This window comes from Antrostomus carolinensis, unplaced genomic scaffold, assembly GCF_000700745.2.
Source record: "Antrostomus carolinensis isolate BGI_N321 unplaced genomic scaffold, ASM70074v2 scaffold2939, whole genome shotgun sequence".
NCBI lineage: Eukaryota > Metazoa > Chordata > Aves > Caprimulgiformes > Caprimulgidae > Antrostomus > Antrostomus carolinensis.
The window spans coordinates 126462-153911 of NW_010337694.1; the positions used below are offsets into that span (position 1 = coordinate 126462).

Below are 27450 nucleotides of genomic sequence, written 5' to 3' on the forward strand. Positions count from 1 at the left end.
AAAGAAATTATTCTGCAATTTACTTACAGTGCTCAGCTTACTACAACAAATGAGGATGCGGCGTTCATACAGCATACTGGCATAGAGATGCAGCATGTTGTTGACATCAACTGCTACAAAATACTCTGTCAGATTTCTCTGGGAAGAGAGAAAATTATTTTTGATTCATGACATTACAAAAACAAGTGTCCTTAAAAAAAAAACCCAACAAAACACATTTCATCCTTAACACACAAGCTAACACCAGCTACATAAGCTGTCTGAACTCCTCACTTGATGCACTCAGGCACATGTTTCCCCTCGGTAGAAGACAGAAAGCACTTCCCTGGGGGGCTGGGGAAACTGAGGAAGGAGACAGAGAATTCTCTCTCTCTGGGTTTCAGTGGATGCCCATCTCTGATGAAGAGGTAGGATTCAAACATCCAATTTTACTTGAGTGCTCATTATATTTGTATTGTATAAAGAAAATTAATTGTGGTAGAATATTGCAAGCAAAGCACATTTGCAATCTGCCACTAAAGTAATAGAAAGACCAAGACACAAGCAAGTAACACCATCAAAACTTCACAGATATGCTTCCTAGGCAACACAGGCTTCTCCCTTGCTTTTGCTGCTCAGAATATTAAAAAGTACCTACATAAAAATTACTGTCAAGAATTGAAATTCAAAAAAGAAAACCAAGCAAGCTGCACAAGAGGCTATGGCCACTTCATCCCCACCATCATCCCACCAGCAACATTATCCACTCATCATTACCAATGTAACTGCCCTGTGCACATGCTGTAGTGGCATCAATCACACATCATCTACTAAATAATCAAGATATCTTCTAATAAACAGCACAACGTGATCCTCAGACCTTTACTATCAAAACTGGAAAGCCACTATGTAGGTAACTTGATCAAAATGTCTTATGTTCCGAGGGGCTTTTGCAGTGCGAGGCAAACAATAAAGGATTTTTATTTGTACAGGATATTGTCACTTCTTAAAACACAAACATTAAAAAAGGAGGGTGGTGGAGGAAAAGGTAAGAAAGGTAATACACCCAAAAATACTCAATTAGGGAATTTGTTTCCAAATAGCTTCTTACAGATATGAAAGGGTTGTTATAGGATAGTCTTATACAAAAAGCACATGTGAGAGCAAAATTAGATTAGTCATGAATTCAAGTACAATCTTAATCATCGTTAAATAAAAAAGTGCAGAAAAGCAAAAAGCAAATATGATTTAGAAACCTAAAGAACTTCAACAAAGCCTATTAGCACTTTTGACAGATCCAAAGATAACTCTAAAACCACCAATACTTGGCCTGAGAAGTCTGCCAAGATGCTTCATACTGTGCAAAAATATGTTCCACAGCTTGCCATCCAAACACAAAGAACGAAGGAAAAATTAAGCATTGTATTTGGAAGACTTTTGTACCAGTATCTAGATAGATAAAACTCAGCTCGTTATGGTTAGCTTCAAATATGTTACTATAAAACAATCATTCAGGTCTTTGTTACAGAAGAGCTATAGCCACAGACAGGTATATTCAAAGAAGGGGGGGGGGAAAAAAAAGCCAACACATTTTGCCAAAAACCTATTAAACTATCATGTACTTTTTCTGTATTTCTCATCCCATCTGTGCTGATTAGCATGATATTTTTGTCTAAACATAAGCTGTCTTCTCTACGGCTCTTCTTCCCCCTCTCACCCATCTTTCCACGACGCCAAAACACAGCGCATGACGACACAATTACTGCAAATAGCGTGAATTAAAAGAATTTTTAAATAGCACTGAACTCCCTTTGATGCCACCCAAATCAGGGGCACGGCAAAAGGAGCACACACACAATCCCTACACCCTGCCCTGAGATGGGGCTGTGCCTGGATGTGTTTGTGAGGCAACACTATCCACTAGTGAGAGGCAAAGAGACACAGCAACTTGATTTGCAGTTATTCTTTCATCAAGTTTATTGTAGCAAAATACTGGCTTTGACACACAAATGTACCTTCAGATGGAAAGATTTAGAAGGTTTAGTCTTCTCTGCTCTCAGAAATTTGCCAGTGACACCTGCGAAGCATGTGGGCTGTATGGTAATGTATTGATACTAAGGAAATTCACGTGTTAGCTCTAAGTTTTATTTATAAGAAAGCTGTCATCTTTGAAGATGAAATTGGGACTTACACATGTATTTTGAAAGACATGTCTCGTAAGTGACAAAACCATGAATGAGTTAAATAAATACAAATGAAAGCGTTCCAATTTGCAGTATAATTGTTGTGTATTTTGTTTCCTGGGATTTAAACCTTTCTTGGGAGAGTAAAAAGTGTGATTTTCAAAATAAAATATGGGAACAGGTATCCCCACTCCTCTCAAAACTCACTAGGAGTGCTACAAAATTCCCTTATGCTCCTTTGAAAGTTCATTCCCAGATCAATCATCTGTTTGATCATTTGCTCTCTACTATCAGCAAATGCACGTGCACACTGACTTTTGAGATTAAAAAAATATATATATTCATGTACTTCTCTTTCTGCATCATCTAATGAGGAATTTCTCACTGACTGAACAAACCAATGACCTCTCTCCTCTATTTCCTGCAACGAACTCAATTTCGTTCTGAGCTCTCTCCTCTGCAAAGACTGAGGCTCAAACACAGTAACCTGGACTACAGCTCATTGCTTTTAGTTTGCTCTTGAACAGCTTCATTTAGAAGACTTCAATAAATTTCATAGAATCATATTAAAACAGGTCAACAGAAATGAGTCAGGTTTCCTTCTCCATTCTCCCACTGGAAATTCCTCATCTTATTTAGAAGTTGTTTTCTTTGAAATATCACACATTGAAAATCTAACATGGGTTAGGTAATCTGGCATGCAGCTAACACTGTTAGCCATGCTGTTGTTTGGGAGATCAAAATAATGAGGAGAATATACGTCATCAAATGGTGCAAATATAGAAATAAAAATGGTAGGGGGTAGATTGTAAGAAAAACAAGTAGCAAAAGATGTACATTATAATGAGGCATTTTGAAATATAGGACTGAATGACACAAAAATACACCAGAAAATGTCATCATTTCAGCCTACTAACTCACCTGGTACAGCTGAAACCCAACAGATACTACTAGGAAATTCACAGTCTTGCACTGTATTTCCTGCAACGAACTCAATTTCGTTCTGAAGTCACAGTGCATTCACAAACCTTCCCTGTAACTTCAATCTTCTGAAAAGCTGAATGCTTAGCTGTTACATAAAAGCCTTCATGCTAAATGTTTTTGTGACTCATTAAACATATTGATCTGACACAAAGCCAGATAATTCCAAGAAGTTTGTTAACATTTCAGAGTTCTATGCAGCTCTCCATTAATCATTACATACGACTTCAAAGTCTGGCATTACTAAAACTTTTGCGAATGAGGGTTTTAAAATGTAATTACAGATAAGATATGTAGAATTGTGAGTAAATCAGGCCAATTGATTAAAATCCATGGCGATTTATGCTTATTTCATATCCCTGTATTATTCCCTAACACGTTCCAATTCTTGATGGAAGTTAACGGACATAAAATCTTCATAAGAAATTAAACAATACTCATTAGAAAAAAATACACAAAAGAAATGCCTGAGAAATAGAAGACAGTCAACTGTAACAACAGTTAGACCAATGGAATTAAATATTTAATATTTTTCTTTCTGACAATAAGCCCTAACTTTTTAAATTTGGACACATATATCTATAGATAGCCATACAACATATTTGTTAACTGAATGAAATGTTCTTCCACTTCTATTCCCAGAGGTGCCCCGGTTCACCTCAGACACTGCAAAGAGTCCATCCTTCCCAGTGACATCACTGCCCAGGATGCCTACATGGAAACAGCCGCGTTCCCTCTGAGGCACATCAGCACCACTCAATGATTCACAGAGGATGCTTTTTAGCATCACATGGCACTCCCTCCCATGCAGGCTGAGCATTCAGCTTTCAAAGGGTTTCCAACTTCTTCTGGCCCAAGGCCTCTGCTTTTAGAACAGCCTTTGATTCACGAGCATTCTTCATGTCTCCTGCTCAAATGTTTTGGGAAGCTGACTCATACCTTTGAATATAAAGTGAACACCACAGCAGCCATAACCAACAGAGCATAAATGCAGCTCTGCTTCCCGAAGCCTTTACTCTGCAGCGTGTTCTTCAGCTGTTCTGTATCACTTAAAGTAAGCCCAAGGCAGATGATCTATGTTTAATCCCTGCCACTGATTTCTTACCATTACTAGCTCATTTCTCTCTGCCTTCCAATTTACCAGCCTGTAAAATGGAAATACACTTCATTCCTTGCTTGAGGCTTATCAACCAAAAATTGTTCAAGTTTGAAATGATCAGCATAAAAGAGATTAATATAAAACACAATCCCTATAAACAAGTAACTTCATGTCTGGATTAGGACAGAACACATTCCAGATTGCTAGCTGGTTTAGATTCAGGAGCTGACTCTTGAATTGCTCCTAATGTATCATATTTCTACAAAAATAAAGCACCTTAGAGGAAAAAGCACATCTGTTAAATTTACTGACAGGATACATGTCAGTATGAAAAGTCTACAACACAGAAAAGCTAGCAACTATGTTTTAAAACAAAAACAAAAAGCTCCAAATGTTATCTGCTACACAAATCATCCACAAATGAGATTAAATGTCTTGATGATTCCCTTTTCTTTCTTTCTTTCATGCCATAAATTAAGGTATATGGTGCTAAGGCAGACAGCAAAATGTTCAAGAAAGAAAACTGAGATGTCAGGCATAGAAATTTGGCTAAGAGACATAGCAGGAGCATATTAAAGAGCATTTAAGAGAAGCAAATGCCAGCATTGTCTTCCCACAGACCTATCATCTGGCTAGAAATCTGAGGCATGCTGAAACACATTCAGCCAACACTGTGGGGCTTGAAACGTCTCTGAAAAAGCAGCCCTACAGAAAGCAGGTATGCATGACACTTTCAGAAAGCCATCTGAAAGCCACTCTTTCACTGGAGATACTGAGTATCAAGATTATATTGCTGACTTGACTAATATGTAGCCATAACATTTTAATAAATAAAACCAACATATTGTATTGAAATATTTTTTCAAAGAAAATCAATTTCAAACCAGTGTGTTATCTCTCCAGCAAGTCCAAACAATTAGCTCCTAAGTTGAGTTTTTAGTTTCAGTTTCATGTTGTACTCAAAGTCTCCTACCTCAAGAAAACCATCAAAACTACATAAACAGTGTGAGGTCAGCAAGGGGAGAACAAAACATCAATTTGGACACAGAAGAAAAAAACTGCTTCTTTATTTGTGAAATTATTAAGTTTCTTTTAAACCAGCAGTTCTTCGGAACTTATGAGAAGAAAACGGACCCTGATTCAAATTAGCCTCAAAAGATTCTTGTCTTCTTTTTGATATAAATTAAAATCTTGGTAAAGTGGATGAAATTCCTTTCTATCAAAACCCTGTGCTTTTATGCAAAGGATGACTCTTGTAGTACTGACTCAAATGGCAATCACTAAATGCCTTGAGATTACTTTCAAGGATTTTTCATCAGCTTATTGTAGTGAGCAAATTTTGACACAAATTAATCCCATAATTGTTCTCTGAAATGCCACCATTCTGTTATGTACAGTTACCAAATCACTGTTCTTCCCCAGTTTGGAGTAGGCTAAAACTATAGATCTGTATTTTAAATTTCCTTACTTGTTGGAACCAAGAAATCATGGAATGTTAACAGTAATAATAAAGTGGTGATAAAAATAAAAGCTTTATATTTTTAAATAAATATCTTGAATTACAGCTCATTATGCTGTCAGTTTCCTGCTCATTTGGTATCTTTTCTTAATTAAAATGGCAAATTCCACTGCTATGTTGTACTACAAAAGGCCTGTTACTCATGTACTTCTGCAGTTCGCAACACAATTTTTTCCGCCCAATACTTATTACAAATTAACAAATTACAAGCTAAACATCTAGCAATATTTTACAGAATATAGTCTATTCTTAGGCCAAACAGAGGTAAAAATTCTTATCTATTTTACTGCTGACATTAAAGAGAAATGGTAAAGTGCACACTCCTCCAGAGTACTCACATTTTCAGGTATACTAGGAAGCTCTCTGATGTCAGGCACAGTAAAGTAAGAGTGCTAAAAAAAAGAGCAAATATTGGTTATTGCAATATTGTCAAAAGCAATCTAAATTTATTGCTTGGTATTAGTAACAGAAGCAATAGCAGTTGCTCAGCTAAGTAAAAATGACAGAACATTTGTTACCAACTACCACCGTGACTCCTTTGTCATGGATTTCAAACGCTGGATTCTCAGATCACACATGCAATATGAAATGCATTAAGATAGAAAGTATCAAATGCTCCTGAAAAGTTATATTACATTTTTTTTGTTCTTCAGAGACGCTGACACAGACAGAGGCACACAATGTATGACATATGCCAAGGAAACTCCACGGCAGCCTATAATTCAAGCCATCTTTCCACAGGTTTCATGATGGACTATAGGGAACAACAGCAAGCAGGTCCTTTTCTGATGTACAGCATCAGTAAGTTCCATTCAAGACAATGGTGAAGTGATGGAAATTACTGAGAAATGCTTCCTAAAGTTTTATGCCAACTTACCTGAAAAATATTACTGAAGTTCTAAGGTCACCTTTACATGCTTTAAAAAACTTATTTTGAAAGGCTACATCGGTCTCACAATTTCATAATGCATTATATTTTTACATTTTTTTAATCGTCTGCATTCCAGGTTCACCCTTAGATCCCAGCCTGACTATGCACGACCTGCAGGATTCTTGGTTAGGGCTTTAGGAAAGGAGAAGATGTGACTAAACTGCTTTTGTAAATCAACGTTGTATACAATTTACATTATTTTTAAGATTTTCACAATTTGTCTTAGGGCTACTTATTAATTACTTGCTGAAGCTTTAAAGTTCTATTCTTGGCATAGTTCCACATTTGGCACAGTTTTCCTGTATATACATCTCAGACTTTTCAGTGCTTCATGAACAGTCTATAACCCGAAATAGCGAGCGGGTATGACAGCTAGACTGCACATAGACACTACATGTATAAACACAAATTTTTGCTTTTTGATATATCACTGACTTAGTTTGGTTGAAAAGATGCAAGGCAAAGATACAGGAACAGTATGTGCAACTATATAACATATAAGAACCTCACTCCAACCCAAAAATAGGCTCGTAAACAGCCAAAATAAACCACATAAAGACACCACAGCTAACAGTCCCTCAGCTGCTTTTTTTATATCCTTTCTTGCTTCATCGCCCATGAAATGTCCGAGACAAGGGGGAGACTGGCAGCATTCCTTGAAACCACTGGTATGAAAAAACTAAATATCCCAACTGATCACTGCCTTTCGAGACAGCTCGTCCCCTTAAACAGAAATGCTGTTCGTAGAAGAGCTGGCCTCCAGAGACCTGGGACACTGCTCCTGCCAGCTGGTGACCCAGCAAGGCCAAACAACTGCTACCTGTCGACTGACATTACAGGGTGAAGTGACGAGAGTAAGCTGCTTGTTGCCAAAAAGTACTTTAGAAGAAAGAGGAAAGGAAATGAGAGAGAGAAGAGAACTGTGGCTGCACACATCACCAGTTTTCACGTGAACTCTAAATGACTAATTGGCAGCAATGTGTGTCTTAAGTATTTTTTTCACTACAGCCTGGAACACAAGGTGGTTCTGCAAAAATTAATTTGAAGAGAAAAACGCCAAAACACTAAATTCAAAATACTGCCACATCAATAAAACCCCACATCTATTCTTCCGTTGTTTTGCGATTAATTTACTCATTTTCATTTCAAAAATGAAATAAATCCTTTTTTGTGTGTGTCTTTTTCTTGTGGGGAGGAAGAGAAGGAATCAGAAAAAGTGATAAACAGGTACGTGTCTGTTTGCTTTCCAGTCTTGTCCCCCTTGAATACTCGCAAGATCTAGGAGTTCTGCAGAAGTGCGGACAATAAATGTCATGCTGTTGCTCTGTGACCTCTCGCAGGTCCCAGGTGATATGGTGAGACATTTCCATGGGGAATACATGTAATCTTCCTCCAACCAAGGCCCAGCATTTCAAAGACATTTGAGGTTAAGGAAAGGGAAGCAGAGGGCCTCAAATGTGAAAAAGGGAATTTCTCAGCTCTGTATCCTCACAGGAAAACAACATCTGTGTACCAACACAGAGCATTGCTTTTGACACTCCTCTGTTATCGTATGTAATGAAAATTAAACATCTTACTTTACATCTCTCCCACCTCACTTACCACTCCAAGATGAACAGAGGTTCCTGGCTCAGGGATGGCAAGTTTATGAAGTGTTTCAAGGAGCTCACTCCTTTGACTATCCTGAAATAAGAAGATAAAAAAAAAAAAAAGAAGAAAAAAAGAATACTAAGTCAGCATTGCTGTAACAAGCCAAACTCCAAGAGAGAAGGGCAACGTTTGTGGAACTGGGGGCTTAGAGAACTTGCAAGCGTAAAGAAAAATGTGAAAATAGATTTATACGTTAGACTATGAACAGAAATTAATGTAGTTTCCTCTCACAGCTGGGTTTTATAACTGGACTTTTTTAGAATATATTCTTTTTCATAGGTATTTCTACATATTTCTGCAACCTACTGAGTCACCAGCGTATGCACCACATAGTTACTCAGCTCAGAGCAAGCCAGCTTTCACTGCAAGTTCTTTACAACAACTCACTAGCTCAGGGTAAAGCCAAATGTATTTAATCCATCTAGATGAAGATGTGATCCTAAGTGCTTCTCCCTCAAATGTGAATGATTCTGACAGAAGCAAAATACAATTATTAGCACAAAATTGTAATAAATCAAAGCAGTAACTTAATTAGGAAGATTATACTTGTAATATTTTAAATACCTGTAACTAGGCTAGGTGTTGCAATCATATATGTGATTTCTCTGTACAATGAATTATCATTTATAAACCTAGAAACAAATTTGAATGGCTTAATTCACATTTTTTCCACTGTCTCAAGACTGAATTTTACTTTGTTTTGCTTTAACAGCATCTGAAGGCTAGATGATGCTACATGGGTAAGCATTTGGCATCAGTAAGCTTAGTTCTATACTTACTTTATATGACAAGTAAACTCGGATAAGACATGTGTCAAAGATTCATGAAACACTACGATATGAGAATTGTACGGCTGTGCCGAACACAGTCCAGGTAATCACAACCTCTGCACAGTGTGGGCGACTGCAGGGAAACCATTAACTCTTGTTGGATCCACAGTCACATTCTTGGACTTTATCTTTTCCCAAAAATCATTCAAAAGCATATTTATTTTTCAAAGGCACTTGCCAAGCTTTTAGCTTGGCTGAATATCATCTTATATATTAATGCATCACACAGATTAATAATTCACATGGTCATCTCTGATACAAGCACTTCTTAAAACAGCTTGTTTCCATCCTTTCTCCCTCATTTGACATTGGTGCAGGGAAAAGAAGGGTTAGTACTTTAGAATAATACCTGTCCTTTTGCTGAATAATCTGCCAAGACGTTGAGCAGCTTATAAAAGACTTCAAACCATGGGAGGTAACTAAAACAAAACAAAAAAAAAGATAACACATACATTTAACTTGCTAAATCTCAGTAAATCCAAAATTGCTGGCCTTTAATATATAGATGCACCCTAACAACAGCCTCCACTGGACGTGACACTTTAGAGGTATCTGCTAGGAAAGCCATGTCAGACCTTCCATTTGAAGGAGAACACTGCCAGAAGACGGACACATCCCTTTTCTTGGAGAACCGAGCATCAGTATTTATTCTTCGCCACCTCTGGGCACTGAACATCCAATCCAGCACCAGCTGTAAAGAAACTCGGGTATCAGCAGTGCTGGGAGTCCACCTTCCTTCTCACCCTGCACATAACAAACACAGAAGCCAATGGAAGTTTTGAACCTGTAAGATAAATGAACACTAATGTGTCTGTGTTCATGTATGGTGGAACATTTGTAACTGCAATGATTTCCAAAGCACGTGTTGAATAACTAATCTTCTGTACAGCTGCTGGAAACTAAAGACGGAGAGTTGTTTTGGTTTTGAATCCTGACACAACTGGATTTTTTAAATTGCATAACCAGTATCTCAGTTTTCAACTGCTGTCAAATCTTCATCCACATCCTATATCATTGTATTTAGCACAGTCCTTAGTTAGGTCAAATAGAAACTTTAACTGTAAGTAAATTTGCATTCAACTTACGAAAGCAATAAAGAACCAAAATCCAAAGACAAACATGCAGAAAAATCACATCTTTTTCATTTACATTAAACTTCCATTCCATAAAATAAGACAGGCAGCTAAGATGTTACTTTTCACTACAATATGCTTTGGTATGATTTTTGCCCTAAAATAGGGCAAAACGGCACAGTTCTTTATTTCAAATCTTTTTTAAATACCAGCGAGGAATTTCCCCTCAGCTGCAGCGAATCCGAGAGCAAGTCTGCGTGACGCACAAACTGATTCTTCTTTTAATCACAGATGCTTTCTGAAGCAAATGGATTCTATTTCGATACAGCTAGACAGGACTGAAAGTTTTTATAAAATATGACTACATCCTGACAACTAAAAAGCATGGAGTGCCCCACGGTTCCTAACTGTACAGCTTTCAGTAATAAATGAGGTGAGAAGCTCTACAAGAGACAGATAAAGTGAATGGCACTGCATCATTAACATTTGTTTGAAGCTTGCAAATGCTACTGTAAAATGTAAGTAGCTTATCAAAATATACTGATAAGCAACTTAACTTTTCATGTTATATGACAGTATTATCATTTAAATTAATATGCTCTAAGCATCTTTACAAACAATGTATTAGAATAGAGCAGAAAGACAGACAATTACCACTTTAAACAGCATTTAAGTTTGGCATTATATTGTAAACAATCAAGAAGGATTAGTTAGAAGATAAATTCCTTTCTTTCTGTTTATTTAAATTAACTTCAGCAGAGTTAAAAGCCATTACAAGAGTAACAAGAAATCCCTTCAAAACATATCTGCTAAGTAGAGATTAAGAACCTGGTAAACAAACCCTTGCAAGGCATCTATCAAAAGAGTCTGAACAGACAGAAAACCAAGAGGGCAGAAAGCTCCCTGCCAGTATGAAACCAAAGCTTATTTCAGGAAGGCACATTTAAATTCTACTGAACTGCTCAGGGACCTTCCTGGAAAACTGCATTTACAGAATTAAAATTAGAATCTTTTCAAATATTTTTGTGTTTATAATGTGTCAGCATAAAAGCAGTAAGTAAAGGAAGTTACCTCAGCTCACTGCATCCCGAGCCCCTGCGCCCGCGGGCGAGGACAGACCAGGTTCCCAGCCCTGTCTGCAACAAGCGGGGACAACGCTGAGCTCTGCCACCCAGGTGAGGTTGGGTTCTGTCTTCAAAGATTTACTGCTCTGTCCTCTCAGGGGGCCTGTGCTCACCTCACCTCACCTCACCAGAAATTCAAGGGAGTTTTCTTTATACACCAAACACGAGAAATCTGTAGGTGCTATTCACGAGGACACTCCAGCCAAACCCCATTCGAATTCTTTCGCTCAGCACCTAGAGAATCGCTTCTGTGGTCCTAATAAAATAACCCAGATAAAGTCTCCTACTCACACAAGGTGGGAACATCAGCAAACCCTCCATACACCAAAAGGGAAGGCACAGTCCTGTTTCTGTTCTACCTTCCCTTTTCCTTTCACTAGTGATGAAATTCACTACTGTCCTTCATTTAAGAATAACTTCCTTATTTTAATCCATGTTTTCCAAATAACAGTTTAGCATCTCGGCAGCATAACCGCTTCTTCTTATTTTAAGAATAACTTTCCATTTTGAGGAGAGCAGCTTCACAGTTTTGAAGCTGACAAAATTAGCTGGTGTTTGAAGCAGACCTCAACACAACACGGGGATTTATGCAGCTTTCGCTCAAGAGAGGTGCAAGACGAGATAAAACAAACCAACCCACCACAAACCTGTATAAATTATCTAGACAATCTCACTCCAGATTTCAGCTCCCTCCTTTGTCACTGCAGAATTCAGGAATTCAGGATCTCCCTCTCCCTGAAAGCTTTGGATACGTTAGAAAACGAATTTGTCCTGCCATCTTCAATACTTTTACTTCATCACTTATTCTATGTGCTTACTACTCAAGAGTAAAACAGTCCTGCTTTTATTAGACCAGCTAAATTTGCAACAAAAATCAAGAAATACAGTTATCTGAATTTGTTTCTAGATCTCTGCCAAAAGGAAAAAAGATGCAGATTTTTATTTATTTATTTTTTTTTAAATGAGAAGCAAATCCTCAAGGAGCCTTTAAACATCCCCTCGAAAGAAACGGAGGTTGAATTTATAACCAAAAACTTTCTGTACCACATGCAACCGAAGTAGCACAACTGGTAGCACTACTGAAGATTTATGGCTTATGACTTGCTCATATTTAATTTGTAACCAAACACTTCCCCTTCCTCTTAGCTACCTTAGAACTTTTGATTAACTCTTGTTTTCACAGGTCAGAGGTTAAACAAAGGAAGGGAAGCGCTCCGGAGTGAAATTGCCCAGAGCACCACAGCATGCGAGTGCACGCACACACACACACATCCCCCTTCCAGCAACATCAAAAAAGCGATAGACTAAAGAGTCTTCAAGGGAGTTGAAGTTCAAAGACTCCAATAAGCATAAATCAGATTGGGGCTGAAGAGTAAACAAAAATAAAAGGGCAATCGGAATTTTTTAATTTTTTTTTTTAAGTTTTACACCCATTTTCAGTTTCCTCACACACACACACACACACACACACATATAATGACACATTTGCCACCAGTCATGAGAATCAAATCAAAGCCTAATCAAATCAGGCTTCTTCAAGCTGAGAGATGGGTTTAGCACTCTGCTCTTCCCTCCCTCTGAACCCGCAGCATGCGATGCAGCCTCGGCGCTGGAGACAGGCCAGTCTGACAGGAAACAAATATGGGCACAGGAAAACTGCTTATTATGCTACATAAGGTCTGCACAAACTCTACTGCACAAGTTGCACAGTACCTTATTCAGCAACTCATATGTCATCACCTTTTTAGTGCACTCCTTGAAAGTACAAAACATCATTAGTTACATGTGTCACAGCAATTAGGGTCAGTCAGAACGGGAAGGGAACAGTCCTGCATTGCAGCTTGTAAATACAAACGTTTCCCAACCGGAGCGTTTAAAGAACAGTGCTGCAAAACCAACATCTGACAACAGGCTGAGACAACAGGGAAGATCCAAAAAGCAGCAGATGAGCGCCCTAGCACACCCAGTGATCCCCGTGAGCAGGGTGTTGGCAAGGACGAAGAGGTTCACCTTTACCAGACGTGCAGGAGAAGCAGAGCCTGTGGTGCTCGGACTCCAGAGGCAGCGGGAGGGGACGGCAGAAGGACGCAGGTGACCGCTGCACCGGCAGCTGTAACCCCACAACTCGGCAGCCAGCACGGCTCTCGCAGGTCCAATCTCTACTTCAAAAGTTACACTGAACAGAAAATGTCATCACCCAATATGAGCTGCTACCCAGATGAAAATGCTGTCCTGCAGTCAATTTAGCTTCAAATTTTTCAACATATTAATCCACTCATGTGCTTTAACATAGGAGAGGAAAAAACGACTTGATCACCACAGCACATGTGAGGTCACACTTTCTGACCTCCAGAAAGGACTGCAACCAAAAGTGGAGAATATTAAGCTAACCCTTTGGAAATAAAGCAACTGCATTGATATGCACACACGTGTACAGATGCACACGCGTGTGTCCACACTGTCACTCCACAGCAAGAAGGATGCACTACGAGGTGACCAACTACAACTTCCTTCAGTTGCCAACAGCAATGAAATTAGGCAGAAAAGCGGATTTCCAGGATCCTCCTACTCTCGTTAACACTTAATACAAAAGCTTTTAAAAACAAAACAAAACAATTATTAGCATTGATTACAATCAACTGCTTTTTTTTTTTTTAAATAGTTAAAAAGAATTCCCCCCTCCAGCTGACTCATAGTAGGGAACATTAATTGAAACTAACACTTGCAATTTAACCAGGTCAAATAGTAGCTATGGATAAAAAAGCAGAGAGGCAGCAAAAGATTTGAATCTGTTACCAGTCCAAGGCCTCTTCCAGGCAGATCCCTGTTTGACACAGACAGTTTTGGATATAAAATTTCAGTGTCTACAGCCACAAATCTAAGTTTGCCTGTGGCAAAATCTATACAAGGCAGCACCGCAGGTTTCACTGCACTGCTCTTGTATCCAAGTCTACCCTGGAATTATTCAGTTCTGGATTTCAAGTGAATTTAGACATTCTCCTTTAAAAATATCTTAGCTTACTGGAAGATTTAAGAATCATGCTTCATAACTTAAGTACAGTGCTTTTGCTACTGTCCTATATAAAATTAAGGGCTCAGCTAAAATAAATTAGGGGACTTCAAGCAGCACAAATACATGAGAGCTCCTGTTTTATCTCCATCGGAATACGACTGCCTTCCAGTAAACACAAATGCCAAGAAATTACATATAAAACCAAGAAGACAGCTTTTCTATAGTGTTTGGTTACATGTAAAGACCTGCAATTAATTTAGTCAAATGGAATTGTTCAACAGTAAGTAAGAAAATGCAACATCTCTAATAGCAAAGGGAAAATCTTTAGGCAAAAATATCTATACTGGCATCCAGCTAATTTCTTTATCAAGTAAAAGATGCTTTCCCCAGGAAAAAAAACGGCTGGTTCCTATCCAGTTCTGAAGCATTACTAATGAACAGAGGTTTTGAAAATAAATATACTTTTCTTCAAATGTGAAAATTTTACCACTATCATTTCTTTTGCTATTTTTTGAGCGCTCATTAGAGCGATAAGTTATAGGAGGTACCACTCTGAATCACTGTGGCTATCTCACGAATACCACATACATCCAAGGTCAAGTGTAACGAGAGGCTGGGCAAACAGGCAATCACGGGATGGAACTAGGAATTCTACTGTTAGAAAGGTAAATCTCCAATGAAATCAACTTAAAAGGGGAGAGATTTTCTAGTGCTAGCTGTCACAGCCAGCTGTGAAGGAGAAAGAAACAGCAAGATAACCGACGTGTGCAAGAGCACTGCGAGAGCTGAACTCATCACAAAAAACTCCCATGGAGCACCAAGGAGTTGGAAAGTGTATTAAGAACTTGGGCAGCAAAAATGCTACATGTTCCAGCCTAGCAGCAGCAAACCCCAGTGGCAAGGGGTACCTTTTAAAATGATTTATGAGTATTTGTTAATTACCATAGCAACTGTTCATAAAACTAATTTTTAACATTGACAGCTCCAACATTCAATTCTACTGGTGTGCTGACACCATTAAAAAGCAAAGCAAACACTTCTGGAAAGGTACCTGCAGTACCTTTGGTCTCCTCTGAAGACTACAAGGGTAAGTACCACCTTAGTTCACAACATTTCCACAGAGAACTGGAAAAACTTCCAGTTTGTATAGAGGCAGAACTGCATTTTTGTACATATATCTTTGTCATTTGAAATCAGTGAGACTGAGTCTAACATCAACTATTTAATGCAGCATCTCCTAATAGACTGAGTTGTCAGCACACATAACTTTTAGTCCTTCCATTCACACAGATCAGAAGTGGAATTTTTAACTTGTATTTATTTATAACACATACTATATATTTTGATAACAGCATAACCAACTGCCATCTCCCTTGCAAAACAGAAGAGTCATTTCCATTTTACAGATGGGCATACTCCTCTGTAGTGACAGGCTTACAAAAGCCGTCTGCATTAGCCAGGATTGGAGTCAAGGAGTTCCTGAATCTTGACCTTTTGCTCAGTACAATAATCTACAGCAGCCTAGAACACTTAGTTCTGTTAATAATGAACTGTTAATAATATAAACTATAGTATGCATCATCACTAACTTCATTGGAAACACTTCTGATTGACACAAGTGTAAGGAAGAGGAAATTCAGGCCAAGTGTTTCTCCTGCCAGCACGATTTGTGCCTGTATCAAGAAAACACACCGGTGTTTCAGTTCATGGACTCTGAATCATTAATGCAAAACATAGATGACCTGGTACTTAGTCGCGGCAGTGAAATCACCACGAAGCCCCGCAGGTTCAGATGTGTCAAAGCCTTGGTCTGACCCGCAAACACCTTTTCTTGCACAGTCACACTCATGCGATGCGAGCGGCACGTATCCACTGGGGTTCGTGCGCCTCACTCTCTACATCCACTCCACACGACATCACTGCTCCAGACTTGAAACCCTTAAGAGAATAATGTGCAAGACCAAAATCTCAAGGAAGATTCAGCAAATTGCAAAAAGATGGTGTTTATTATTACTATTATTAATTTCAACATATTGACCCAACAAATGTTCCTGGTGAAGCAGAACGTACGTTTTCTGACTCAAGGTACTTGTCAGTCCCTGCAGGACAAGTGACAGATCCTTGCATCAGCAACCCAGAAGGCATCTCCGTGGATAATCCCACCACCACCACGTCTGAAAGAAAACTAGTATGGAAAATAGACCAAAAATTACTACAGTCTCTTGGAAACTAGTCATCTTAAGACTTCCTGCATTTAAAGGTAAAACTCTGCAATTTATACTTAAAACAAATACTGCTTCTTTCCATCCTCCTGCACCTGGTAACTAACGATACCCCTCCCAGACAGCACTATTCCTAATGTTAGCAATCACATTCTATTTTAAGTTAATAATGATGATTGCAGATTCTGATGACGAACCAACTTATGTTTGCCAGTCACCATGCTCATCAGTGGCTTTCTGCAGACACAATTTTAAATAGCAAAAGCACAGCCTTCAAAACACTTCTGTCCCTTCGTTAAAAATGTGAATTTCCCTTTTTTGATTATTTTTAAATTCCACCTTAATTTTTAACAGCTAAGACTAAGTTAAATAACTTAACTACGTTTTTTTTTTAAATAATCCCTTTTCCTCCCCTCAAGAGAGAGCTGATTCTTCATATGCCTATTATTTTCCTTGCAGTAATACACTACAAAATGATTTTTTTTTCACTGTCCTTTCCTTCCCTCACCCAACGTTTCCAGCATTTTTACAAAATGCATTTGAAAAACCAAGACATCTCTGGGCTCATTGGGGAATTTCCGTAGGCTAAATTCCCAGTTCAGCCATTTCTGTGTTCCAGTCTCTTCCCTTACACCTTCTGGAACTCAGTACATCATTATTCTCTCTTCTAGACTCAGTCTATTGACACATTCTCACACTTGTAAGCTTAAACACATGCACAAATCTCCATAGCAACATCTGTGCATGTTGATGAGCTGCAGGCTTACCTTCCACAGCATCAGCCAACAGCCTTTTCTGAGCAGCAGATTTACTTGTTTTTATTTCTAAGTTTGCTCTCTGTGTTAGACCTCAATCCACCGTAAGCGCCTCTGCTATCGCAGAGCCACCGAATCCTTTCCTCTTCTTGCTCTCATAGGATTTCTCTCCTTTCTGCATTTTCTCCAATTTTGTTCTAAACTTCCCTTTGATTATTACCCATGGGTGATCTTTCCACGATTCCATGAGATTCAGTTAAAGTTCTGTAGCTTAAGCACATGACTTGTGTACAGGTTTTAGAAGTATTTAACCCCGCAGAACTGGCTCACACAGAACTTGTGCATCTCGTCTTATGGAGCATCTTAGTACTATGTAATTGTCAACAGAAAGTGCTTACTTTGGTGACTTCCACTGTGTCTTGATAATAAGAGTCAATTAAAACATTCCCTTTCCTGTTTTTCTACCCAGGGTGACCAAGGATAAGCAGTTCCAGCAAGTCCCACTCGCACAAAGACTCCCAAGTTCACTAAATGCCACTATTGAACCCAACGGCTCCCCAAGCAGCTACAGCGGCTCTTGAAACCCAGCAGCAGCGGCTCTCACAAAAGACAGCTCAGAGGAGCTGAATACACCCCTTGAACAACACGAAGCCAGAAAACTGTGACAAAGAGATTTATGATGTAACAATTTTACATTTTAGTCAGGCTAAAAAGTGCAAGGGCAGCTTGAGATAACCATTCCAAGGGTCTTTTGTTCGTGTGCTAACATCTAATTGGGACGTCGCAAATGGAGCTGCGGTCTGAGTTTGACGAAGCTGTCACCCTTTCTCGGATTCTTTGTGGTCACTCTAAAACCTTGGGAGGGAAAAAAAAAAAAGTCCAGTGCAGCTGCACTGTGGAATTTATGTAAATAAAACTAATTCAGATGAACTTTAGCATTACAGCATGCAACATCATGAGGCATCTATCAACCCAGCACACAGAAACCTCCCCTGCTTCTCGCAGGACCACTCTGCGAAGGAAGAAAAGAACAGAATTTTACAGCCTGAAAAAGAAACAGCTTTTCCATGAAAAGCAGGCCTCGGACTTTCACTGAAAAGCACTTCATACAAAAAGAATCTGGGTTTTAAGAACCTGGAGCATTACACTTCAGACTGGAAAAGAGGAATATCACACCTTTTGGCTTATAGGTGTATACATAACTTCCTATATTCTGCACAAAGAAACTTTACATTCACAGACACACAAATATAGGCAAAATTTAGAATGTACAAAATTTTAAGTATCTTCAATAGACAAGCTTTTTTCTTGTGAATTACCTATCACTGCAAAATTTAAGAAAGTTTGTTGAATTTTATGATAGACTATTTTGTGGTTTATTTACTTCAGATGTATCTTTAAGGTCTGTTCTGTTGTTGGGGACTTTCTGTTCTCCCTCTGGTAGATGACTCCTTTTTAAAAATCAAAGATTTTTAACTTGTAACACACAAGTTATTCATGTTATTGGGAAAATGTGCCAAGTGAGATTTCTCCAGTGAGTCCACATTTGGAGAAAAGAGAAAGGAATTCATTTAAGAGACAGAACCTAGGGTCTGCTGAAACAAAATGCAAAACTGTAAGTAGATTTTGGAGAGCACATACATCTCTAAAGCCTGGGGCACAGGCTGACAACAGAAGAAAAGAACTGTGCAATGTGATCAGCTTTAGAACAGTACAAGCCCCACTACACAAGGCTTTACAGAGCAGAAAGCTGCAGCTCCCACTGTACCCAGCCAGCATAAGCACGTGTGATCAGGTAAACCTGCCTTCTCAAATTCAGCATGCTAAGGTGATTAAGTCTGGAAGACCGAGTGCATCATCTTAAAAACAAAACATACAAACAACAACAAAACCCCACAAAACCACCCATGTTTTTTAGTAGACGTAAAATTAAAAGGGAAGCCCCATAAACTCCCAAACACAACCATAAGGTCTCCTGTCCCTTTCCACAAGAGAAAGTTGTAAATCTTTGGGTTTTGTTTTTTTTAGTTTAAGACCACGAAAGAAACTTCTCAAGCATGGGAGCAAAGGACTAAAGTACTGACATGAAATAAAGGTACTTAAAGAAAAAAGTTTGTTTGCATTTACAAGGCAAACATGTCTTTATGCTCTTATTAAAACCACAGGGAAAGGGTATCCCAGAAAGCACACCTGGGGAGAAGATGGGTAAACTGAAGTGCTTGGCAGTTTATAATATTTATGAAGTGCAACAAGATACCTTTGGAGTTAAAAGACAACAATTACGCTCTACTTAATGCCAACAGGAATACACTGAACAATGGTTTTACTTGGCCAGGGTTAAGTAAAAGGCTCTAATTAACAATTAAGAAGAGGGCAGAGAACGGCCTTAAACTGAGCAAAGTTACACATGATACTGGCACTAAATTTCCCGGACATTAAAAAAAGCTGGTTATGAAGCAGTTAGAGCTGTGTGGCACACAAGGCTTGACTTTAAACAAGAAGGATGCATTAGACAGCATGAGAGTCTAAAGATCACCACTGAAGTGACAACACAGAGAAAGGATTCCAAAGGCTGGGCTTGTCAAGGAATTGCTCTTCTCAAACCATGTTTAAAAGCACACATGAAAGTGCTGGAAGAGAGAATTCTAGATGTGGCAGACAATCAGAGATCCCACTAGGTTTGAGACATCTGGCATCAGTTGAAATCCATCACATTTCATTTGGGGATCAAAGGCTACTGTTAAGTCTATCACACGTTGAAATAGTAGATCCTGAACAGCCTTTTCATCCCAATGCAAATTAACCCTTTTTCCTTGACCAGAGAAACAGCCCCTTTTCATTACAGACTCCAATCATATGTGCTTGTTGAGCCATGTCCTCTAATGCTAAGTTTGAGCTGACATTTCAGTAGCATTCTGAACTTTGTATTATAAATCAAAAGTGCTCCCTATCAGCAAAATGCACAGTGTGCTCCAGCATAGTGCTGTAGGGAGCTCCGAAAGCCAGGGGACTTTGACATGTGTTGTATCACAACCTGCTATGTCAATACATTCCTGAAAAGACAGAAAATTTTACACAGATTATGATGAACAGCCACACTGAAAGGCTGGGAAGGACTTTTGCCCAGTTACTAAAGAAAATTGCCACATATTGAAAAGTTGAAGCTGAGCATCAGGTGTGTTTTCTGGAATCTCTGTCTCTCCTAGGGCCTTTTATTCTTGAGCCAGAGGGGTTTTTCTCTCCATATATTTTGGATTAGTCAGTAGCCATCAACATATGTCAAAGGCTAAGGGGGGGGAAAAAAAAGCCTGAGTCCCAAAAACCAAGTGAAGAAACTCTGAGTGTCATAAATGTAGCTGAAAAGCCATCCACATCCTGACTGTAACAGGTAAGTGACTCCCAATGGGCCAACACATCCCACCTCTAAAGTGACCTCCTGCAAGACCAATGCCCACCTCTGGGAAAGAACAACTCACTAGGACTTGAAGTCAAGAATAATCCCAGCTGTCAGATCAATACTTAAGGAAGGTAAGTATCAATTAGCAAAATCATAGGAGGAAGGCCAAGGTTTTCACTGGCTAATCACACTGTCACAGGAGAAAGAGAACTAATTGCCTTCAGATCCACGGAAAGGAATATCTACTCAATAAATGTACGCTACATGGAAATATCTCCATCTCATAGATCAGCACTGTACGCTGATTCAGAAAAAACCTGGAGAATCCTAACAATAAATACAAGCAAAACGTGAGTAAGAGGCAAACACTGCAGGATCAAGATGGCAAACATCTAAACATCTCATTTCTGAACACACTGAGAAAACTGAGGAGCCCTGACTTTTCTTATTTTTAACAGACAGCATTATACCATTCCAACACCAGAGAAGCAACGACGGATAACACAGCTTCACACCTGTGCGCGTTCATGAGACAATGTTCTATGATACTATGCTAATTCTTTGCATTTTGGTAAATTAATTACAGAGAAAATTAGGGTAGGGAAAAAAAGAGAATATTTCAGTAACAAAGAGAGAGAAGAAATCAATTATATGTACTCCTCTTCTGGAATATTCTCCACACCACTTTTGTTTCCTACTGGTAAGAAACAAACTTAAGTGCAGCAAGGTCTTTTATAGTCCCCTTGAAACACGGAGGGAACTTCATTACTGTGAAGAAATATTCACATGTTCAGTGGTGGTACACATGCCTCCCAATAATAAGCAAAGTTTGGTCTCCAAGTCAGTTGGTAGCCAGTCATAAAAGTTAATCTCAAATACAACTGCGGCTGAAAGAACCAAACGAGGAATTCATTATTATTTCAGTGCCGCGGTTGTACTCGGAATTCGTAATTTGGGAATGCGAGAAACTGGGCTGGTCATGTAAGAATCACTTTACTTACAGCAAATAAGCATTTGTAATACAAGATGTTAACAAATACAGTCCTTGAATTGAGGACTGAAAAGATCAAGTCAAAGAGTCTGGTATTTGATGGCAGGTTGCCTGTGACTGCAGCGTACAATGTTTTACGATTCCTAACAAATACTGAGATGTAAAAATAAGCATATGAAATGACAGTACTTGACTCTTGTCCTGCAGAAACACCGCTGATGAACCTGATCAACAGACTTGCTGAAAACGTGACACACAAATTGACAGAAAAGACTTTCTGGCCCTTTACCTGGCTAGAGGGCACAATTTTTATTTATGAGACTTCTTGCCTTACAATCAGTTTAAACAAATGATTAAAATAGATTATTGCCCACAATCGTTTTATTCTCTGAATACTCAAGCTGGTGCTCATTAATTCTAAAACACACTGAGGTAAGTTGCTGCCAGGTAAACGATCCTTGTATAGTCTGGAGGATGATCTCTCCCTTATCAAGCATGTTGATAAACAGCCGGGGCTATAAATTAAGGTTTTTATTTCAGATCCACACACAATGCAGATAACACCACCTCTATGAAGACATATAAAGCCCTTCTACTATTACAGAGTGGATGAATCACATTTTCTATTGAAACAATATGCAGAAGTCAACCCATGCAGCTTTTCTCCGCAGTTCTACCTCTCAGAACAGCCCCTGCTTCTCCAATTACTACTGCATAACCTGAGGGCTCCTGCCACTTCTTGATTTTTGAAGAAGGAAGTTGCCATGTAATCTCGTCGGGGGAATGTTGTATACATCTGTCAGCAAGTACAGGATGGTCTCATTCCTGACAGACACATTTTGTAAGCCTTCAGACAGCAACCCAGAAGTGATCCATTTGTGGCAGAGAAGATCTATCCATCTTGTACTTTAACTACTTCCTCCCTACTTTGCTGGTGCCAGGGAACTGGGTTTTCCCCAAGGTGATGCACTAATTCTTTTTGTATTAGCACTAAAATGGAAGTTTCCAAGCCAGTCAGCCAGGACCAAAGGTAATAAAAAGTGACATGATTTAATTACTTCTGTTACAGTTGTTCAGCAGCTAAAGAAGGTGTGACATGAAGCCCTAATTAATTAAGCAAAATTAGTTTCTGGTCAGTAGGCAAGACCAGTGAACTATCTGGACTAGAATGAAGTATTCTTAGCTTTATCAAATTCCACCAGTAGCAATACATTAGCATTACTAACACTTGACATTTTTTGTTGTGATCCTTCTTATTGATATTTTACAAAAGTGTTTTGACTTGCAGTCAAGATTAAAGCTTTGGCAAAATCTGCAATAAACTTCCTTTGACACACCTTCACCATTCACAAACTGATACTTTCACTGCACCAATATCAACATTTTTTACCCAAGAGGTCATATTCAGAAGGATATTTCATTTCTCTCTTCTGCAAACATTCCTCATGCTATTAATTTTGCCCTTTATTTTTACTATAAATAATAAAAGTAATTAATTAGTTAATAATAAAGTAATAATAAAAAGTTCCCAACAGGAATGCTCTGCTATATTATAGCAGTGCTCCAAAGTCAACATACTCATGCCTTTGACTGCACTTCCACAAACACAACATCCATGAACTCGATCCCCAATTTTACTACTGCTGTGATTAAAAGCAGCAGGCAGCAGACCACGATGAAAAAGAACAAAGGAGTGTCAGCAGAGAAGCCACTCTCAGATAAGAGCCCTGCGTTAGTTTATATGGACAACAGCTTCAGGAAATGTACCGAGTAACTCAAAGCTGTGGTCAACTCAGTCTAGGAGAGAAGTTTCTTTCCCTTACCCCGAACATCTCATTATAGTTTTCAGAGTCAGCAAGTGAAAATTTCTACTAAAAGCAGAAACAAAAACCCCACGACACAACAACCCTTGCCCCGCAAAGGGAAGAGTTCTGGGTTCACATGTCCGAGGCTTGGAACAGTTGCAATTTTGCCTTACAAGATTAAATGAATTGTCAAGTGTTTGAATATACCGCACAGACTACTTGTGCTTCGGACTCCACAGGTGAACTAATAACATCTTTAACTTAGAACAACCGCCTAGATCTGAAGCAGGTTTCATTACAGCTAATGAAGCGAAGCACGCACCATCAGAGGAGGATTCATCCGGCCTCTCAGGCTTGTAGTTAGTGTGAATGCGAATCACACTCTGGAGCCTTCTCCTAGTTCAAGCAATTTCTAATTTTCCTGTAAATATTATGGCCTATAAGATCTGTGAAAGTTTGTGCCTGACTTATTGTCACCTTTGGAGAAAAGCATGAATCCTTTCCATCCCCAAGCACTCCCTGGTGAAGGTGGCACACTGCACATTAAAAAGCTTGCGGTACCAGCACTGCTAGAACTCCTGGAGCTGTACAAATAAGTTCACAAATTTTCTTTAAGGATACAAACTTTAAAGACAGAGGACTACAAGTGTTTAGGATAACTGTAATCAGAGCAAGAATTCTGTTGGAAGAGTTGACCAATAATCCAGATGTGGAAACGCCTCACCCTGGAAAGGATTAATCCACTCCTGTAGATTTGAGAGTCTGGGAGACATCACCTCCCTGTTAACATCACTGAATGCAAGTTCCCCAAACCTGGTGCTGCATGCCTTAAAGCAGTTCCACACTGACCTTCCCCTGCCTGTCCTCCCCATCTCTGCCCCACGATCCCCTGCTCTCGCACGGCTCCCGACGCCACAGGATGATTTAGCCCGAGCAGCGCGTGCAAGAGAAGCGTGCGAAGGAGCCTCTGCTGAGAGCGCTTCACGTCCTGCTCAGGATCAACCGAAAGCAAGAAACAGCAAGAAGGGAAACACACTAGAATAACTGAGATGCACGTTTCTCCAGGACATCCTTCTGAACTGGAGAACTGCAATGCTTTTTCTTAACACCACTGCTGCAACAGAGCTTTAGAACAAACATCCTTGGGCTGCAGAGCAGCAACCATCCCTTGGTGCAGGTTCTAGAGTGAGATTTGGAAGCGTTTTACTATTACGCTCCTCATAACTCAAACTCTGTTTTGTGTCTGTCTTTATAGGTCATTGCTGGCCAGATGGAAAATATTAAGGAAAAAGGATTGCAACTAAATCAATCGGCTGTAGTCTGCTGCCAGAAGGCCCCAGGCTAACTACAAGCAGATTTGCAAGCAGGCTCTGCTCCGTTACAATCTGAGATCTGGCACATCCTTTGCCCCGACTAACAGCAGGAGGGCACAGGGCCAGCTGAGAGCAGCTACTGTGCCAAACAGACTGTGCAGGTCTTACTGCTTGAATGCTTCCACAGAAAAGGAGAATCGATGGGACTCTCTCGTAAACAACTCCCTCTACTTTCTGGCTGCTGCTAACTTCAAAAGTGGTATAACTTCAGCCCACGACAACATCAATGCAAGTACACAGCTCAGACTTGTTACCTAAATCAACATGTAGAGGAATAAATACCAGTGTTAAGGGATAACACTTAAAGAATGACAATGTGTACACATATAAAATGACAAACAAAATCAAAACATCTTTTCTCCAATGCCAAGCACCGTCTAGGAACAATTTAAATATTCTTATATTCTTTGCAACCTCTTATTTACAAGTAAGAAGGGATTTAAATTTGGTTATTGAAAATGTGACTTTTAATGTTTATTTCTAGTAAATATACCTCCCAGGAGATACTTTTCCTTTTTTTACAGCTCACGTATGCGGTTATCAATCAGCAGGTCCAGTTTCTCTATTAAGTTCAGTGGGAAAAAGGCATTTTCCTAATGTGAACTAACTGACCCCTTACACATGCAACATTTTATTCCAGACACCCATGTCTGCAGTACCTGCCCTGACTGGACCAGACCAGGTACAGCTTAACTCAACAACTCGGGGAGAGGGAGAGGAGCAGACTGGTTGGATGGAACATTTCATAGTATTTTATGACAGTAGGATTGATTTTTCTTTTTGCAATCAAGATCAAACCTCAAACTTGATAGACATATAGAAATAAGTTCTGTTTCTAGTGGACAGTAACAGGAAAATTGATGGAAACAGAGGGGAACTTCTGTTTCGAACATCAGCACCAGCTGATCTCATACAATAAGCCATCTGCAGCAAAGACTCCGCATTCCCTACTCCAACCATACGGCGTGTGTCACCAGTGAACAGAAAACAAGAACCAAGGTGTGCATGACAAGGCAGAATAAAAGCCAAGAAGGAAAACACCAGACCTCTCAATTCATTTAAAAGCAATGTATCCAGTGTCCTTCCATTACCTACAGAGATCTTTCCCTCTTTTAGAGCATTTTTCATCACAGAAAAATCCAGAACACAGAACTTGTAACATTTTCTGTCTTTTCTAAATCTTTTTCCTACTGCATTTAGCATTCAAATTTTAATTTGTTTATATTGACAACATCTAGTCATTGTAACTATGACTAGACGACCCAGCACAAATCAGTAATATTTTTGAATGGTACATAAAGGTGAAAGAAAAGGGGTGAAAAAGACTGGAAAAATGTTAAAAGTACCTTTTAACAATGGATTTATTTTGCTACTATGAAGAATTACATGGACAGAATCTGACACAGTAAGCATAGTGTAGTATATTTAAGTCTAGAACTATGAAATCTTACTCCAGCCCTGTCCATTTCTGACGAGCCAGACGTGGAGCTGCCATTTCTGTGTCTGTCATTAGGAGGTGTGTGGATTATCAAGGTTCTACTGTATTTAAGTTTCAACAAAAATATTTAAACCAATTCAACCACACTTTAAAACTTCAAGCTGAGCCGGCAATGCCTTCAACAGACCTACTGACACCACAGTGAAAACTCCAAAGCTTTTCACTCAGTGTCATTTAATGTATTCCCCATTGACTTGTTATTTATCAACTACACGAGTTGAAAATAAGAATTCATTATTTATGAGTTCAGTGGAATCGACTCCTTTCAATGTTGGTCTGAAAACTCAAAACATCAAAATGCATTTCTATTGCTACAACTATGATGTTGCATACAATTTCAAAGGAAACATAATTAAGAAGAAATACTGTACACACTTTTCACATATTAATAAAACAGAAAATACAAGCCTCATATGGAATCAACTGGATTCTTTAAGAACTGTCTTGGTTTGTGACACTGCTGTTTAGACAGACATTTATAAACAAAAACATGTAAAAGTCTCTCTTATATCTTTGCACATGAATGCACATTCTTATGAAATACGTACACACAACATCGATCATCAATGATCTCAAACATTATTAATCATGTCAATAAGAGGACCAAGAAAAACCAGGAACAAACTTCAACGGAAGCTTTTTACTGATGGGATAGAAAAAAATGCATTATCATATGCTTTTAATTTTTTAAGACTATTTTAATAAGTGTATTTTATTCGGTGTCGCAGAGAACATAGTTTCAGAAAGCTAATATAACTTGAGACACACTTCAAAATTTATTTAAAGATAGCTGAGCAAGATAAGATCCTAAGACAACCTTACAGGCTTTCCAAAATAAGTTTCTAGAGTCTAAAAAAAGGTTAATGGCAGCGATGAAAATAGAAGACAACAAATGAGCAGATGCAATACAAAATTTTATTCCTCTTTTCCTGGAACAGTATTTTTAAATAACTCATGTCTGTCTTGTGAAACTTGTAAGGAAAATAAAGAAAAACCACAGGAAGTTTGGAAAAACTATACTGGAAAG

General features: G+C 38.9%; 1 protein-coding gene across 1 annotated transcript in view; it reads right to left on the reverse strand.

Moving 5' to 3' along the window:
- The window catches only part of LOC104530603 (DENN domain-containing protein 1A), a gene marked incomplete at its 5' end in the record, with an annotated part of 179147 nt that overhangs the window by 97568 nt on the left and 54129 nt on the right, over positions 1-27450 (reverse strand). Inside the window, 4 exon segments of the mRNA XM_029086801.1 lie at positions 28-138; positions 6100-6153; positions 8295-8375; positions 9522-9591. Of these exon segments, the coding sequence (XP_028942634.1) occupies positions 28-138; positions 6100-6153; positions 8295-8375; positions 9522-9591 (316 nt within the window).